The 17,667-nt window shown below is 42.1% G+C and overlaps 1 protein-coding gene across 1 annotated transcript in view; it reads right to left on the reverse strand.

Annotated features, from left to right (window-relative positions):
* The window catches only part of dnmt3bb.3 (DNA (cytosine-5-)-methyltransferase beta, duplicate b.3), a 56,378-nt gene that overhangs the window by 18,757 nt on the left and 19,954 nt on the right, over window positions 1–17,667 (reverse strand). The window contains exons 8-16 of the mRNA XM_060938050.1: window positions 11,999–12,148; window positions 11,808–11,915; window positions 10,082–10,223; window positions 9,594–9,944; window positions 7,832–7,876; window positions 7,670–7,749; window positions 7,162–7,274; window positions 4,480–4,663; window positions 1,934–2,018 (exon numbers count right to left, since the gene is read on the reverse strand). Coding sequence (XP_060794033.1) covers window positions 1,934–2,018; window positions 4,480–4,663; window positions 7,162–7,274; window positions 7,670–7,749; window positions 7,832–7,876; window positions 9,594–9,944; window positions 10,082–10,223; window positions 11,808–11,915; window positions 11,999–12,148 — 1,258 coding nt within the window. The remainder of the gene's footprint in view (window positions 1–1,933; window positions 2,019–4,479; window positions 4,664–7,161; window positions 7,275–7,669; window positions 7,750–7,831; window positions 7,877–9,593; window positions 9,945–10,081; window positions 10,224–11,807; window positions 11,916–11,998; window positions 12,149–17,667) is intronic.

Here is a 17,667-nt window from a genome sequence, read left to right on the forward strand (position 1 = left end):
CATTCTGTGGCGGCGAGTGTGTAACCAAATAGGCTAAAATAACCCATTGTAACCTCTTTGTTCTTCTGTAGTAGCTATTAGCTAACAACATTAGCTAGCGTTGTGTTCCTTTGCTGTTGGTAGACTGTAGGACAGATCAGAGGCAGTGTCCTACAAACAGCGCTTAATTTGAGGGGGAGCAAGCCGGAGCGCGCTCCGGAACCTCGGGCGTTGGCTCCGGCAGCTATTTACACTGGATCCGGTGATCCGACACCTCTTTTGACTATGTAACAAAAAAAAAAAATAATAATAATAATAATAATTAAATTAAAAAAATGCAAGTTTATTTAGTGTTAATGTCTGATTTTGATATCTGTCTTGTTGGTGATTTCTCTCATGAAACAACATCCACAAAATATCTGCAGACGAACTTAATTTGCAGTGTTATTACAAAACATGCCCAGAAGCGCAGCGCCGCGCCCCGCCCCCCTCCCCCCCCCCTCTTTTTTTCCGCACCGGAGCCGCTCATCCTCTGCGCTCCGGGACCTCCCACTTTACAAATTAAGCACTGCCTACAAATAAGTGTTCAAAACAAGAGGAACATGTATTTGTCTCTTAAATCCAGGCCGTTCCCTGTAATCTGTCACAACAGTTGGAGAAAGTAATGGCAAATAGTGAGTGCACAAACCATAGAAGGTAAACTGTACACAGCGCCAGGGCAGTGTGATGGCATGTCTACTTTTAGATTGTGTTAGCTTATCAATGAACACACTCGTCACTAGACGAGTTTCACGTCTTTACGACGGATACTTAAATGTGTGTTAGGTATTATTGTTGCAGTCTAAGCAGTCATTGTAGCAGCTAGATGAGTGAGAACCGAAAGGGTCTGTGCCATAAACCGTTATTTCTGTACGGCGTTGCTAATGTGTCGTTACTGTTATTTCTCCCTCTGCTTGCCCTGTAAATGCCCTACGTCGCTGGATAGCGAAGGTGTTTTCTGCATCTCGCTCCTTTTTCTTGTATGTTCTCCGTTTGTCGCCTTCCTCGCATTCAAACCAATTCGAGCCGAAGTCCGCTACATGTCCAAAATGGTGGTCGCGTTTACGAAGGTCACGTGACTGAAAAGGGTCTATACTTCAGTGCCAGCAGCTCCCTCTTATAGAAACTATTCAGCCAAACATAAGTGCTTTGCATCTAAAAACATCTGGAGCTAGTGATGGGTCATCTGAAGCCGAGGCTCCGAAGCACGTATTGAGTGTAAGGGGGTGTGTCAGATGAAGCCCTGCTTCGAGGTGTGTATCGTTTAGCAGAAAACCACGTGACTGATGACAGACAAAGCCTCGGTTTGTTTGGTTCACATCAGCGTTTCATCCTGAGTGTGTGAGAAAAGGAGCTGCTTCAATCCAAACACAGTGGGGGGGAATCTGTTCCTAAACAAAAATCAATAAAGGTTCCCCTAAATGTTCCCACGGCTGCAGTAGCATTCGCAGTCCATCAGACACACAGAACACAAACATTACCCCTCTTTAGGTTTACGTACACCTTTTTATTGTGCAGACAATTATACTGAGCATAAATTCATACACAAGACTGTGTGTGACTAGAAAGATTCGACACCAAATAACAAAAAGGCACATAAAAACTTATTACATCGTAGTTATTTTAAAATGGAGCATTGTGTGAAGTAGATGCAAATAATACTGCAAAGTGGTAGAACACTGATGTGATATAGAAATTAAGATGTGCTCTTAGCAGTAGGTGTTACTAGTGAACTCTGTTGAGTGAGACGTCAAGTAATGAACCTTTTAGTGAATCACAACCGAGGCCTCATCTGTCGGGCACGTGGTTTTCTGCTAAACGATACATGCCTCGAAGTGGCGCTTCATCTTCCCCGCCCCGTTATACTCGATACGTGCTTTGGAGCCTCATTTGGCCATCACTATCTGTAGCTTACCTGTAGCTATACCATCGAATAAGGAGAGGACCCTGATTGGATGTCGCAGGCTGGCAGGAATTGATGGGTAAACCCGATGTGGCTCCTGAGAGTGAGGAAAAAAATTTAAAAATGAAAAAATCAGTGGAATTAAGCAAGTAGTTCTTGCAAATTTCAGTCGGGTGTGAAACACTTCTTCAGAACGTCAACATACCCAGTACTTTACTTTGAATACCTTCAGAAAAAAATATGCACCACAACAAGAGAAAGGAAGGTTGTGTGTTACAGAAAAGGAATGGATATCTCAAAAATATCAGAATACTAACAGGAGACTCTCAAACATCTAGATTAGGGATGGAACGCTCCACACACTCCATAATTTCAACAAGATTTTGGATACCACAATGCAGGTACAGTATAAACCAATTCTTTGAGTATATAGATTGTACTTTTTATTTCTATACGTGATTATATTGAAAAAAAATTTATATGCTGCTTTTTAAACATAGTATAATGTTGGTCTATCGTGAACAGCATTAAGCTTGATGCGCTTAGCTTACAGAATGGCAATGTATTTATTATACCTGAAGTAGGGTACATCTAACGTGACTAGGGAGCCATTTTATGAAATGTCCAAGAAATACAAAATCTAGCTAAATATTGGCAAAATTGCTGTGGGCAAAACAACAAAAACAAAATTGAAACACGGTAGCCTATGATAAAAAGCATGATAATCATCATTGTGCCTTTGTCTGATTTTATTTGACAGGAACATATAGTGCAGCACTACTGCTGATATTCACCAAGTTTGTGCCAGGGTCAGGGGTATAGGCTTAATTTTAAATTACAGGATAATAATAATAAATTTCTACAGTGCTTTTGACGGCGGCACGGTGGTGTAGTGGTTAGCGCTGTTGCCTCACAGAAAGAAGGTCCGGGTTCGAGCCCCGTGGCCGGCGAGGGCCTTTCTGTGTGGAGTTTGCATGTTCTCCCCGTGTCCGCGTGGGTTTCCTCCGGGTGCTCCGGTTTCCCCCACAGTTCAAAGACATGCAGGTTAGGCTAACTGGTGACTCTAAATTGACCGTAGGTGTGAATGTGAGTGTGAATGGTTGTCTGTGTCTCTGTGTCAGCCCTGTGATGACCTGGCGACTTGTCCAGGGTGTACCCCGCCTTTCGCCCGTAGTCGGCTGGGATAGGCTCCAGCTTGTTAAGACCAACAACAATAACAAGACCGTGAAAGATCGCCATTTTTAAGCAACGAGAAGCAGCAGCTGTACAAACGCGAAGTAATTTATTATTATTGTTGTTGCCGCTGCTGCTTCTTCCGTGTTGTTTTTGCTTTGATATTTGCGCCAAGGTTTATGCAAACGTAGCGCCGTAACTTCTGTATACAGCGACGTAACTGACGTATACAGCGACGTAACTGACGTATGCAGCGACGTAACTGACGTATGCAGCGACGTAATGATGTGGCTCCGCTTAGCCCCGCGAGCTATGGAAAAGCAAACTGGTTCTCAGCTGGCTCGCAAGTTGAACGAGTTGTGAACCAGCACCGGCTCCGAACCAGCCCTGGAACTGATTTGGTGGAAAAGGGGTACATGTGTCAGCCCTGATGACCTGGCGACTTTTCCAAGGTGTACCCCGCCTTTCGCCCGTAGTCAGCTGGGATAGGCTCCAGCTTGCCTGCGACCCGGTAGAACAGGATAAAGCGGCTACAGATAATGAGATAAATATCTACATTAATTTTTATACTAATTTCGTGTAAGAGAATGCACATTCACCTATTCATACGTCATGTTCAGGAAGAAACTAACGTTAACAGTGCTAAAATGCCTGGAGAGAAGCCCCTAGGATTATCCACTTTGCTTATACAGACTTCTCTTGCAGTGGGGAAAAAAAAAAAAACGCACTGCTGTGTGTTCCATAGAAGAACTACCGAGGAGACGACGTGGACAACCTCGAACTTCAATCGCCATTTGGCAAGACTCCACCCAGAGAAGGAAGTGACATGCTATGTTCATTGCTCTGTTGATAGTGGGACTTGCTTGCTGAGCGATGAAGTAGCTAGTGTTGACCCTCTCTCATGTTATTTGCCCTATTGATAGTGGGCGGGGCTTGCTAAGCGACGAACAAGCTTTATATCCGTAGCCTATTAACTAAAATGGGGAAGTCAAGCAGTAACATTAGTCCAGCACAGTCGCAGAGATGCTTTCACATAAAGGCAGCAACAGCCACCGTCAAATGGTACAGCTGGAGTCTTGCAATTGGACTCGACTCGGATCAATAGTGGACTCAACTCAGACTCGACTCGAAATTTTCTTTAACAACTTGGACTTGAACACCGAGGACTCAAGACTGGACTCGGACTTGAGGTTTAGTGACTCGACTACAACACTGGACCTTAGTAAGCGAGTGGGGGGTGTAGGGGGTCAATAGTTCCCTAAGGGAGGCCAGAGCAAGATTATGCAGGGCTTTGAAAGTGACAAGCAAGATTTTAAATTACAGAGTAAGCTACAACACCATTAACTTTACAATAAAGAACTGAGGAAAACTAAGAAAACACATACAAATTCCATGGCGCTGTTGTTGGCAAAGAATTCCTGGACACGGATACTCCAATCATCTCTGGGTCTCAAAGCCCCGGAGCTTTTCTCTGGTGCACACAGGTAACAGATCCATGGGTCCACGTCTTTTAGTTCATTAAATGTGCCTTCAGCAATCAGGATATTCAAACAGTCCTCACAGAAGGAGCTACACACAGGGAACAAAACAAGTACACGCTTTTCTTTATACAAGTGAGGTTGCCCAGTATAAAGCAACTGGCCAGAATGAGAGAAATAACAATATTACAGCAAGGAAATTCGCAAAATCATGTATTAAATTCAATTGAAAGTGGCATAATTTTGTAATGTACAGTTTTTCTAGATACAGGTGCCACTCATAACTCTCAGGTATACTTATGCTGCCTGTAACGTCCGTTTCAGCGGATCAGAGGGCAAATATTTCAAATCGACGGCTCAGGCATTTAATTGGAACTGAAACGAGGAACTGAAATCTGTGTTGTTATTCAGGTGGCGTTTACATTAGACCGTATCCGTCTCGTTTTCGTCGCGGATGCACTGTCCGTTCACATTAAAACGCCGGGAAACGACTCCACAGGCGGAACAACTTGAATCTGCCAGGGCCCACGTATTCGACCCAGTTCGTATCTGATCCGGTGCTGTGTAAACATTGAGATACGAGGAAACGCAGTGCTGAGCTCTAGCTGACGTCGTCATTGGACAACGTCACTGTGACATCCACCTTCCTGATTCGCTGGCGCTGTTCATGCCACGTTGGTCATGTGACGCGACTGCTGAAAAACGGCGTGGACTTCACTTCCTGCTATTGTTTCCGCCTTGTATCACCTTTTTGTTTTTCATTAAAGAGTATAAAAGTATGAATATAATGCTTTGCTTTGTAATTCTTAATGATGTTCATGGTAAGATGCAAATATTGCCCATTGTGTAGTTATGATTGTCTTTAGGCTTGCCATCCTTCCACTTGCAAGTGGTGAGTGACTTGCGTATGCCCGATATGCACTGGGATCACACACACAGCGGCTCAGTCCCGAATCACTGCTCGTGCGCTTCACTCGCACGCTCTGTGAGCTGTGCAGGGCCGGAGTGCGCACCCTCCAGAGGGCACTCGCTGTTCAAGGTGGAGTGATTTGGAGCGCAGCCGCTGAGGAGGAAGCGCTGAGCCGCACTGACACATTTCAACTTGCGTGCCGTCTAATTAGTCATGTGATCAGCGTATCCGTGTATTGGCGTTGCTGTGTGCACGCGAATCGTGTATTGGCGTTGCTGTGTGCACGCGAATCGTTTTAAAAACGTTAATCTGATGATCCGCTGATACGGTCTAATGTAAACACCACCTCAGTCTCGTAGATACTGATCATATAGGAATCAGTGCCATATGGGTCAAGGACTTTGGTACCCAACCCTAGTCACAACCCAACACTGTGCATGTTTGAGGAGTGCATCAAGTATACAGTGGGAGGTCCTGGCATTCATTAACTGACCAACCTCCTACACCTTAAATGGAAGCATAATTCAGGCTTTAATCTAAATCATGGTAGACACATGGTCATGTGATGTTAGACGTACCAAAAAAAAAAAAAGAAACCAAAAAACCCCCCACATTCTTATACTTGAGTTGTCTGTATGTTTCATGGCGCACCATGGATATAGCTGAAACAAAAAAAGATGTTTCATAAACTCCTGAGCTTACTGCTTCAACACTCGCTACGTTTACATGCACATAGAGAGAATCGAATTTCTGCCGTTGCTCGACTGAAATCGAAGTTCAAAATGCCATGTATACACCTTAATTCGGCTGAAATTGAACCGAACTTGATTTCTCGGAATCGAGCTACACGACCTAGTTTATGCGATTTCTGCCGAGCTACTTTGTGCATGTAAACCCTATCGAGCTAGTTGTCGAGCTACTTCCGGAAGTGACGAGGGACGAGACCACAAGCGGGAAACACAACAGCCTCGGTCGGCATGACAACGGCATGAATCTTTTCTTTTTGTGGCATTGTTTGCACTGTTAAAATTTAGCTCACTTACTGTATCACCAAATACATCTGTACAGCTGTTGCATAGCTGTGAATTGTGTACATAAACAAGTCATTGTATTTGTGTGTGTGTGTGTGTCCAACATCTGAAGAATGTCAATAAAAACAAAACAACTGAACTTTTTGTGTGTTTATTAAGACATAAGTTAAATTGTAAGCAAAAAAAAAATATTTTTTTGTAAGCAAAAAATGGACTTTAGAAAAATATTATTGTGCAAAATAAGTTGTCTTACAAAACAGTGGTCTGCGCCGGACAGTTTGTAGCCATAGTCTGTTAGAGCAAGCCGAACAGCTTGAACACGGAACTGCTAGTGTTGCCAGATTGGGGGTTTTAAGTGCATTTTAGCGGATTTGAACATGTTTTGGGCTGGAAAACGTCAGCAGTATCTGGCAACACTATAGCTCTTCTTCATGACAACAACCGGAAGTGTACCAACACGATGGGGCGTGTAGCACCACGTGTGGCTCGGGTGCACAATAGCCCGATTTCACTTGTGCATGTAGGATTGGATTTCTCTGGCACCCCTGCTAGGACCCTTTGCTCGATTACCAACAGCAGCTCGATTTGGACGTGCATGTAAACGTAGTCACTGACTTATGAATGATCCTTCAATTCAGATTTACTTACCGGCAACAGCTGTCACGTCCACACAGAATGACTTCCAGCCCAGCGCAACATACTGTGCAGTATGACTGATATCCATCGTCATCATACCGATATAATGTCTCTGTGAAATTATCCTACACAACACATACCCATATACACAGGTATGGATATTCATCAGTATAATACTACTAAGAAGATAATATTACACAGAAAACAAACAGCTATCATCAGAATGTAAAGAACAAGGAGACTATTACCCAATTATTTTAATTCAATTCAAACATTTAAAGCAACAGTCACGGGAAAAGGGAATTACACTTATCCCTCCCACATGGATTGCGAATGTTGGTTTATATTTTGGGGAAAAATGACTATGTATTGAAATCTGTTGCAGTTTTTTGTTGCAACCTGAGGTTATGTTTGTTCATAGACATTGGCGAGGACCACACGAGGCTATGAAATCTAACTGACACTAAACAGTATTCGGTTAAAATGTGTATTTATGGAGAACAGTTGTTCTCATTAGTACCTTGCATTTCAAGCACAGCCCCCCTTCAAATAGTGGATGGAAGGTCTCGATACGTGTGGCTCCACATGATAGGCAGAAATCTTAAGAATTGAAAATAAGAATAAAGTTACAAAACTGAAGCAGAGTTTCAACAATCTTTATCAAAAAACAAATTTTCCCTACCTTCAATGTTCTTCCCATTGAAAAAAACCTCATATACCATTTGAGCTGAAAAGAAAAGGGGGGGGGGGGGGGGGGGGGGGGTGAGAGACAACTTGTACAAGCTCAAATGACAACCACTTTGTGAAAGGTTATATATACACAATCCCGATTCCAAAAAAGTTGGGACAAAGTACAAATTGTAAATAAAAACGGAATGCAATAATTTACAAATCTCAAAAACTGATCTCGTACTCACAATAGAACATAGACAACATATAAAAAATGTCGAAAGTGAGACATTTTGAAATTTCATGCCAAATATTGGCTCATTTGAAATTTCATGACAGCAACACATCTCAAAAAAGTTGGGACAGGGGCAATAAGAGGCTGGAAAAGTTAAAGGTACAAAAAAGGAACAGCTGGAGGACCAAATTGCAACTCATTAGGTCAATTGGCAATAGGTCATTAACATGACTGGGTATAAAAAGAGCATCTTGGAGTGGCAGCAGCTCTCAGAAGTAAAGATGGGAAGAGGATCACCAATCCCCCTAATTCTGCGCCGACAAATAGTGGAGCAATATCAGAAAGGAGTTCGACAGTGTAAAATTGCAAAGAGTTTGAACACATCATCATCTACAGTGCATAATATCATCAAAAGATTCAGAGAATCTGGAAGAATCTCTGTGCGTAAGGGTCAAGGCCGGAAAACCATACTGGGTGCCCGTGATCTTCGGGCCCTTAGACGGCACTGCATCACATACAGGCATGCTTCTGTATCGGAAATCACAAAATGGGCTCAGGAATATTTCCAGAGAACATTATCTGTGAACACAATTCACCGTGCCATCCGCCATTGCCAGCTAAAACTCTATAGCTCAAAGAAGAAGCCGTATCTAAACATGATCCAGAAGCGCAGACGTCTTCTCTGGGCCAAGGCTCATTTAAAATGGACTGTGGCAAAGTGGAAAACTGTTCTGTGGTCAGACGAATCAAAATTTGAAGTTCTTTATGGAAATCAGGGACGCCGTGTCATTCGGACTAAAGAGGAGAAGGACGACCCAAGTTGTTATCAGCGCTCAGTTCAGAAGCCTGCATCTCTGATGGTATGGGGTTGCATTAGTGCGTGTGGCATGGGCAGCTTACACATCTGGAAAGACATCATCAATGCTGAAAGGTATATCCAGGTTCTAGAGCAACATATGCTCCCATCCAGACGACGTCTCTTTCAGGGAAGACCTTGCATTTTCCAACATGACAATGCCAAACCACATACTGCATCAATTACAGCATCATGGCTGCATAGAAGAAGGGTCCGGGTACTGAACTGGCCAGCCTGCAGTCCAGTTCTTTCACCCATAGAAAACATTTGGCGCATCATAAAACGGAAGATACGACAAAAAAGACCTAAGACAGTTGAGCAACTAGAATCCTACATTAGACAAGAATGGGTTAACATTCCTATCCCTAAACTTGAGCAACTTGTCTCCTCAGTCCCCAGACGTTTACAGACTGTTGTAAAGAGAAAAGGGGATGTCTCACAGTGGGAAACATGGCCTTGTCCCAACTTTTTTGAGATGTGGTGTTGCCATGAAATTTAAAATCACCTAATTTTTCTCTTTAAATGATTTCTCAGTTTAAACATTTGATATGTCATCTATGTTCTATTCTGAATAAAATATGGAATTTTGAAACTTCCACATCATTGCATTCCGTTTTTATTTACAACGTGTACTTTGTCCCAACTTTTTTGGAATTGGGGTTGTAATAGGAAATATGTACATACATCTGTGGTTGTATTCCTTTCCCTGAACAACTGAGCTTCGGCCTTTGCTTTGATCCTTATTCTTGGAAACATGTTTCTCTTTTCTGGGAGTTGAGCAACATTCAGATAGACAGGATTTCTTTTCACGCTGTAAGGAAGACCGTTCTGATTTTGGATATGAAGGTTTTTTGTTCACATTTCCATCCTTTAGGTTCAACTGGCCATTCTGCAGGTCCAAAGACAGTCTCTTCAAGCACACGGACACTTCTTTTAAATTGTATAAATTTTTTAATTTCTCTTGACCTTCCTGAGTCTCACAGACACTGGTGTTAGTCCATTGTTGGGAGAGCCAATTGAACGTTTTAAGGCATTCTGAAAATGAACACAATGGACATGGGCACAGCAGATCAGTTACAGTATGTTTAACAAGCTTTATAGTTTCCCTTGACATGACTTTAGGAAACTGAAATGCTGTTTTTTTGTTTGTTTGTTTTAATGAACTTATATACCATCTTGTTTTGATTGTGGTCTGAGTCCATTTGGTCCAGATGGTTCAAAGCCTCCAAAGGCCCAGTCCAACATTGCTCTAAGTAGTTCTTCCTGAGTGTCTGACTCGAGAGAAAAGACTTTTTCTGCACGCTCAGCAGCCACCTGCAGGCACAAAGGAACCACCACCACACAGGAAGAGATGATATTCCTTCTCTCAACTTGCAAACAAAAATGGACTGTTTGACTCAAGTTAAAAAAAAAAAAAAAGAAGTGACAATGAATTAAATTGGTTTGGGGGTTATACTGAAGGGAGGTACTTCCATCAAAATCACTGACTATACATTTAAAACATTTAAAGTTCCAGGAGAGATAAGAATCTAATTATCAGCTATTGAAAAACAGCCCATAGTTCTCATACTGGCAAAGACGTTTTGAAACCTCAACATAGCACCAGGGCTTTGAACCAGTTCAAGGAACGAAAACGAAAACCGGGAACTTTCTATTTCACATGGAACAGAAACGAAACCAGGAACTTTATTATTTTTTATGTTCCGGGAACAGAAACGCTTATTAAAAATAATGGTAACCGGTTAATACCGGTTTTTATTTCGTTCCTCAAAGTTTCCGTAGCCTACAAATAAAAAAGTCATTCTTCTCCTGCGCAAGTTTCTATGACCCGCTGGGGTTCACTTCCTGTGTGACGTTCGCTGACTGAATGGAGAGAGCGGGAGGGTGGACTACTATCACGTCTCCACATCTTAAATAAGAGGTAAATATTGCAGCCTATCGTTATTCAAAAACGTCAATTTCAAACACGATATCAATATATTTGTCCACGTTAATGAGAGGCTCGCGAACATTAAATGACGTTAACCTCTGTTAGCCTATCAATGCATAGGGCCTGACTAGCCTTTGGTAACACACTAAATGAATTATCTTTCATTTTTGGCACTTTTTCTGTTTGTGTAGATGGGAAGACATACTGAGAATCCAAATTGCCAACATTTGAAATAATAATTGTTTTGAATTATTTCTTGTCTTATTTAATGAAGGTTGTAATAGAATTAGCCTACATTTGGCTTAAGCTGGATGAGACAGAGACATAATTTTATAGCCATTTGTTAAACAGCTGACAGGGAACGTAATTAACTGTTCCGGGAACGAAATTTTTTTGTCCTAACCGGTTCGGGAACGTCTATTTAATGGTGGAACCCAAAACCGGAAACGTTAAAATTCCGTTTCTGTTCGGAACGAACCAATAGGAAAAAAAATTCTGGTTCAAAGCCCTGCATAGCACTGATACAGACAGGAAAACTATGCACTCTACAACACTGCGCAACAGACAAGAGTATGCCAACGCTGTAGTAGACCGAGCCTCTGCTCTTGTGTTTACATCAGCACTGATGGTAGCTGTTCACTTTCAGTGCAAGTTGGCATGGTACAGTGAACAGGAACAAGAAAAAGGACCATGGAATATGGTTGGGGAAAATTAGGCATAATTGCAAAGCAAAGTTGCCTGACTTCATGTAAATTAGATGCAAAGCAATATGGTGACTATCAAAAGGATAGTGTGACAATTCTGTTTCCCGTACTAGTCTTTAACTGGAACTCCGGAGCCTGTCATTGTGCTGCTATGAAAAGTGCACTGAAAGCCCAATAGCAACCAAGGTACATCGATATGAGCAAAACGTGTAGAAGAATTGCTGCTAGTGTGAGCACAGCATATAAGCCAATGCTGAAACTGACCTGCAAAGAATGAAAGATGGCTTCCTTGTACGTTATCATCGTGTTAAAGGAATGAGGGCAGAAGCACTGTGCAAATGCAGCGTAAGGCCGCAGACCATCTGAATGAGCCTGCAATCGTAGGAAAGGAAAGGGCAAGTCAACCCTGAGCGGCTTGAAAAGTTGCAGGACAAACCGACTATTTGTACTCTTACCTGAGAGACCATACTATTCCCAAACCACACCACCTTGCGAATGTGCTTTCTGGGTTTCCCATCAGTCCATCTGTACACCAGACCAGGAGACATAGCAAAGCCTTCCACCTGGCCCCATACCATCTCCCCTACTGTGAAAGGCTTCCCATCCTACAGGTTCAGACCAAAGGCAAAACAGCACACAGTTTTAGGGGGGAAAAAAGTTCCATATACCACCCTGAAGTATTCTTGAATTTGTTCCTCTGAAGAAATCCTTAAATACTCTATGTACAACTCGAAAACAGAGGATTTCCCATTTAAAGTTGGGTTTTTATGCAAAATTTGAGAACTCAACCACCCAATTACATCTTGAGGAACCATTTTTAAAAGCGTAGTGTGTAGTATTGTATGTATACACTAATAAAAATGGTATCAAACTGTACCTTACATTGTCACTTGTGTGGCACATGTTAAGCATGCATCTTTTGGTCTTTTAGTATATACTAGAGCCCTGCACTCCCACGGGAGTCCCGCGGGACCCGCCGCAAAGCAGTGCGGCGCGGGACAAATTTTGAAAGCTCATTGCGGGCGCGAGCGGGAGTGCACAATGCGGGCGCGGGCGGTGATAAGCTGCAGTCCCGCTAACTAAAAACGTGTTTAAAATAAAATTTAGAAATTATTAGAAATTATTAATTTATGTCTATCATATATAATTTGTGCTGGATATTTTATTTGGCATTAATAAAAACATTTTAAGATGCCCAAATTTGCAGAGAGCGTCAGATTGCCATTGATCACCCTAACGGGTAATCCTTTGATCACTCTAATGACTCGCCGTTCACACCCAGCCTCCAGTGACCCACACTAACATGATGCCTCAATTGCCGCTTTTCCACTACAAACGCGGCTGAGCCGTGCTGTGCCGAGTCGAGCTGAGCGGGGCTGTTGGAGTTGCATTTCGACTACAACCGCGCTGAACCGTGCTGGCTGGAAGTGGGTGGACACATTGGGTGGAGTTAGCGAAAGTGGGTGGACGTCACGTGATGTCGTTAAGCAGCGCAAACAGTGACATCAGTGACAGTGGCGGAACAAGTCAGAGCCGGGCCGGGGGCGGGGCAAATGACCGGGCCCTTTAATAAAGCTTATCATAACATCATTTTAGGCTACAAAATGTCCGCAACTGCGGTGTTTACCAATTTCAACACTACCGGGTGCAACTATGTTATTTAGTACATCAAGTCCTTCAAACGAACATGTAACTCAGAAACAAAAAACATTAGGATACTGTACATGGCTCATAATAAAACATCAATAGCCTATACTGCGCACATTATTTGAAGGGCATACGAATGAGCGCTCAGAGGTTGCAACGGTGACAGGAAGAGTCAGAAATAAAAGGAGGGCGGTGCAAACCTCACTGAATGCACTGTGTTTACCAATTTCAACACTCCGGGGTGCAACTATGTTATTTTGTACATTAAGTCCTTCAAACGAACATGTAACTCAGAAACAAAAAAACATTAGGCGACATACTGTACATGGCTCATAATAAAACATCAATAGCCTACTGCGCGCATTATTTGAAGGGCATACGACGAGCCTTGCGCTCCGCGAACTCGTCCACGATGCTCTGTATGTCACTGATTCAGTGAGCTTTTAAGCGGTAGTCTCACGACCCGGATAGTAAACAATAAACATGGAGGATATGGAGTCGTTAGTGTTGCTGGTCTTGGTGCTGTGGCTTGTTGTCACCGACAACGCGGACAGATACTGGCAAGAGCGTATAGATGAGGCGAGGCGCATAAGGCTTCAGAAATTCTCGTAATTCGTAATTATTCTCCTTCCGGGTTTGCGGTGTTTACAGATCCCAGCGCGCTCGCGGGGCGTGTGTGGGCATGTGAGGACACGCCTCCTCACCAATCAGTGCACAGGGGAGTGTCTGCTCACGCCCCCAACCTCAGTCGGCACGGTTTGGCTCGCTTCAGCCCCACTCCAAAACCGTGCGAGTTTTAGGGGCTAAGCAGGGCTGAAGCGAGCCGAGTCGTGCTGGTTTTTGGTAGTCGAAACGCGAGCCGTGTCGGGCTGAAGTGAGCTGAAGCGAGCTGAAGTGAGCTGAAAAAGGGTAGTGGAAAAGGGCCAATAGACACCTTAGATGAGCTGGTCATCAGAATTCTGATTCTGATCCAGGAGAGGATAAATATCTCTCGTACGTTTCCGATTCCTTTCCTCTTCCGTGTTTGAGATCTCCGATCATGGCAGAAGAGCAGAGCTCCTCTACTGAAGCTCACAGTGCTTCAAAAGTAAGTGCTGCTTTAAAAAGAGGTACATTTACCGTTAAAAAGTTAAGAGTCCTGAAATCGGACATTTGGAAATCATTCTCACTCGTGTACGACGCGGAGGGAAATCAGCTGCCCTTTGCTTGCTGTGATAAGTGCCAAAAGGTTCTGACATACTAGGATATTCTAGTTAGAAATGCTTTACAAATGTAAACTGGGTTAGCCTAATGTTTTGTATGGCTGAACAATAAATATACCAAATTTCCACTTGGAATTACGTGCTCGCCTGTCTTTTTTTGTTTATTATTATTATTAGAGACACTGACGAAGGCAACAGCCGAAACGTTTGTCTCCTTCTGCTGCTAAAAACAACTGAAAAGAAATGTAACTAAAAGAATAAGTTCAAGAGTGCGATCCATCTCTCCTTTCACACTAATTATTCATAGGAGACGCACCACGGGAGAGCGCATACCGTATTTTCCGGACTATACGTCGCTCCGGAGTTTAAGTCGCATCAGCCAAAAAATGCATTATGAAGACGAAAAAAAACATATATACGTCGCACCGGACTATAAGTCGCACTTTTTTGAAGGGTTATTCTATCCATAGAATCTGTGATTGTATCTGATAAGCGGCGCGTGGTTACTGCGCGACTGCATTGTTTATTTAATAAACGAACAGCTGAGCAGTGAGAACGCGCCCTTTGCCCTGTAAGTAGCCTAGTCTGATTATTTTAAATATCTACTACTATCTTTAATACTATCACTATCGTTATTACTAATAGCCTATATTATTATTATTATAACTAATATTAGTAGCCTATTACTGATGCATTAATCAGTTTGCTTTTAGATTATTTTTACCGGTAGGGCTTATTATCGCCCCATGGCTCTTTCATCTTTGTTATTAAAGCTGTAGTCATCATCGAGGAGAGTCATTCTTCATTTTTGTCGAATTTTATTTCATTAAATCAGAGGTCAAGTAGGCTATAGGTATATCATCTCCAAAGACAACCGTCTAGTGAAAAAAAAAAAAAAACAACCGCTTTTAAATACCCTACTTAAATCCTTAAAAAGAGTAATTTAACTCATGTCTTGTGTGATCTGATCTCCAATGGTGAAATAAACCGGTTGTGATATGAGTAGTCTGTTATTTTAGAAGATAAATTTAATATATAGCCTAATAAAAATATTTTATAACATATCACGACATATTACTGTCTGTAACTGTTCGTCACTAAAGCGTTTTCTAAGATCATAATGTCTGATATTATTTTTTTTTTACACACACAATAAGCGCGTGTGCATAAAGTTATAGTAAACCACCCCCCACCTTTTTTTTTTTTGAGTCGCCGGACCCACCCACCTCCTGCGTTCCGGGACCTCCCACTTCACAAATTAAGCACTGCCTAAAATCATTACATAACTTATTTAAATAACTATAGGCCTATCATTAATAATAAAACACAGGTCAATCAAGTTTATCAAGCTGGCGATTTCACTCCAAATCAGCAAATCCATTGAATTCCTCATCCTCGGTGTCGCTTCTGAACAACTCTGCCAACTCCAGCGGCAGACGAAGCGCCGTTTCCTCTTCTGCGTGGCTGTCGTCAGACTCGGCATCAGCTCCAGTTATTCCGCGGTGAAAAAAAAAAAACATATATACGTCGCACCGGAGTATAAGTCGCATGGCTAGCCGAACCATGAAAAAAAGTGCGACTTATAGTCCGAAAAATACGGTACTTAAATGATTAGCCTACTTAAATAATTATTATTAGGTCTACATGTTGCCATTTCAACATTCCGAATTCAGAAACAAGGTAAATAATAACAAACGTGAACTGTAGATATTTATGCTCAAATCCACTCAAAGTAGGGGGCGGGGCACCATCACGCTGTGTCAAGACAAGAACTTTCCTGAGAAATAACGCGAACGTCTGCATCATGCGGGATTTGCGGGCGGGAGCGGGACAAAATACGGCAGGCGCGGGCGGGAGCAGGACTGAAAATCATAATTCTTTGTGGGAGCGGGCCTGCACAATGCGGGCGCGGGCGGGACTGAAAAATCCGACCCGCGCAGACCTCTAGTATATACCTTCCAACCTTTTACCTTGAAAAGTGCATTTATTGTTATTTATGTCCAATTAGGCCACACCAATTCGATTAGTTGGTTCTCGGAATTGCCGCTTCAAGAAAATGCAAAATGAAAAAAAATATATATATATCAAAATCAAACTCCCGCCAACAGAAAAGGTCACGTGACGTTGAAAACCAATCAAATCGCCCCTTTCACTTTCGTTAAAGACTTGTGAAGTAGCCTACTCCTGGTCAAATATTTTTTTCTGTGCATTGTAGATGTTCAATTGACTAATTCAATCGTTTATTTAGCCTCCCTGTTTACTGGTTTGCCTGTATTGTTTGGTCTATTTCCACCGCTAATTTTACCATCAGAGCATTTTTTTTATTTTTATTTCGCCAGCTCGCTTCATATTTTTCCTGAAAAAAATCCGAGAACCAACTAATTAAATTGGTGTGGTCTTAAGTACCTTCAAACTTTTTACACTGGATCTGCATTATCCAAAAGGTACAAAAAACAAGGGTACCACCCCAGTGACAGAGAAATGTATGGTTAAAAAAAAAAAAAAAAAAAAAAAGGTTTCTCAAAAGGTTTGTCGGGTAGTTAAGAGTACTCAACTTCTACATAGAACCTTCTATGAAAAAAAGTCTCTGATGTTAGTTTCCACAGCGGATATAAGAAGTTAACACCCCTAAGAAAATAAGTTTTTGTAACGTAAAAATTAAACCAAGATAAATCAACCAAGTAAATAAAAATTCAAGGATATTGAATAAATTACAAGACATTATTTAAATTACAAGACAAATATTTTTCAAAACATTTATCTTGAAAACATTTTGAAAAATATCTGTCTTGTAATTTAAATAATGTCTTGTAATTTATATAATGCACATTAAATACAAATCAGCTGGGTCACCATTCATCATTCAAAGTTCACCCCAATTTCCTGTAGCTATCCAAGAGATGGATCCAGAAATATTAAAGCTAGACGGCCTTTTGATTTCATAAAATCTGTGAAATTTAGTTCCCTCTGAAATGTGGTCATTGTGATCTGTTTATTTCTGTAATATCTCACAAAACGTCAGGCCACTCTGGGGCTGGGAAGTTATTTAATTTGAGGGGATTCCCTAGCAAATAATGTGCATGAAATTGCTCGCTTTGCGCAGTCAAGCAGACAGAGGAAGTCCATGTGCGCATGCGCAGGTTCACCACCTTCTTTTTTTGGGTTTTACGGCAGCTGGCATCCACAGTGTTGCATTACTGCCATCTACAGGTTTACCTTGACCGTGCACTGACAGTTACATCATTGTGTCACTACACGAACAGCTGATCGCTGAT

This window comes from Neoarius graeffei, chromosome 13 (genome assembly GCF_027579695.1).
Source record: "Neoarius graeffei isolate fNeoGra1 chromosome 13, fNeoGra1.pri, whole genome shotgun sequence".
NCBI lineage: Eukaryota > Metazoa > Chordata > Actinopteri > Siluriformes > Ariidae > Neoarius > Neoarius graeffei.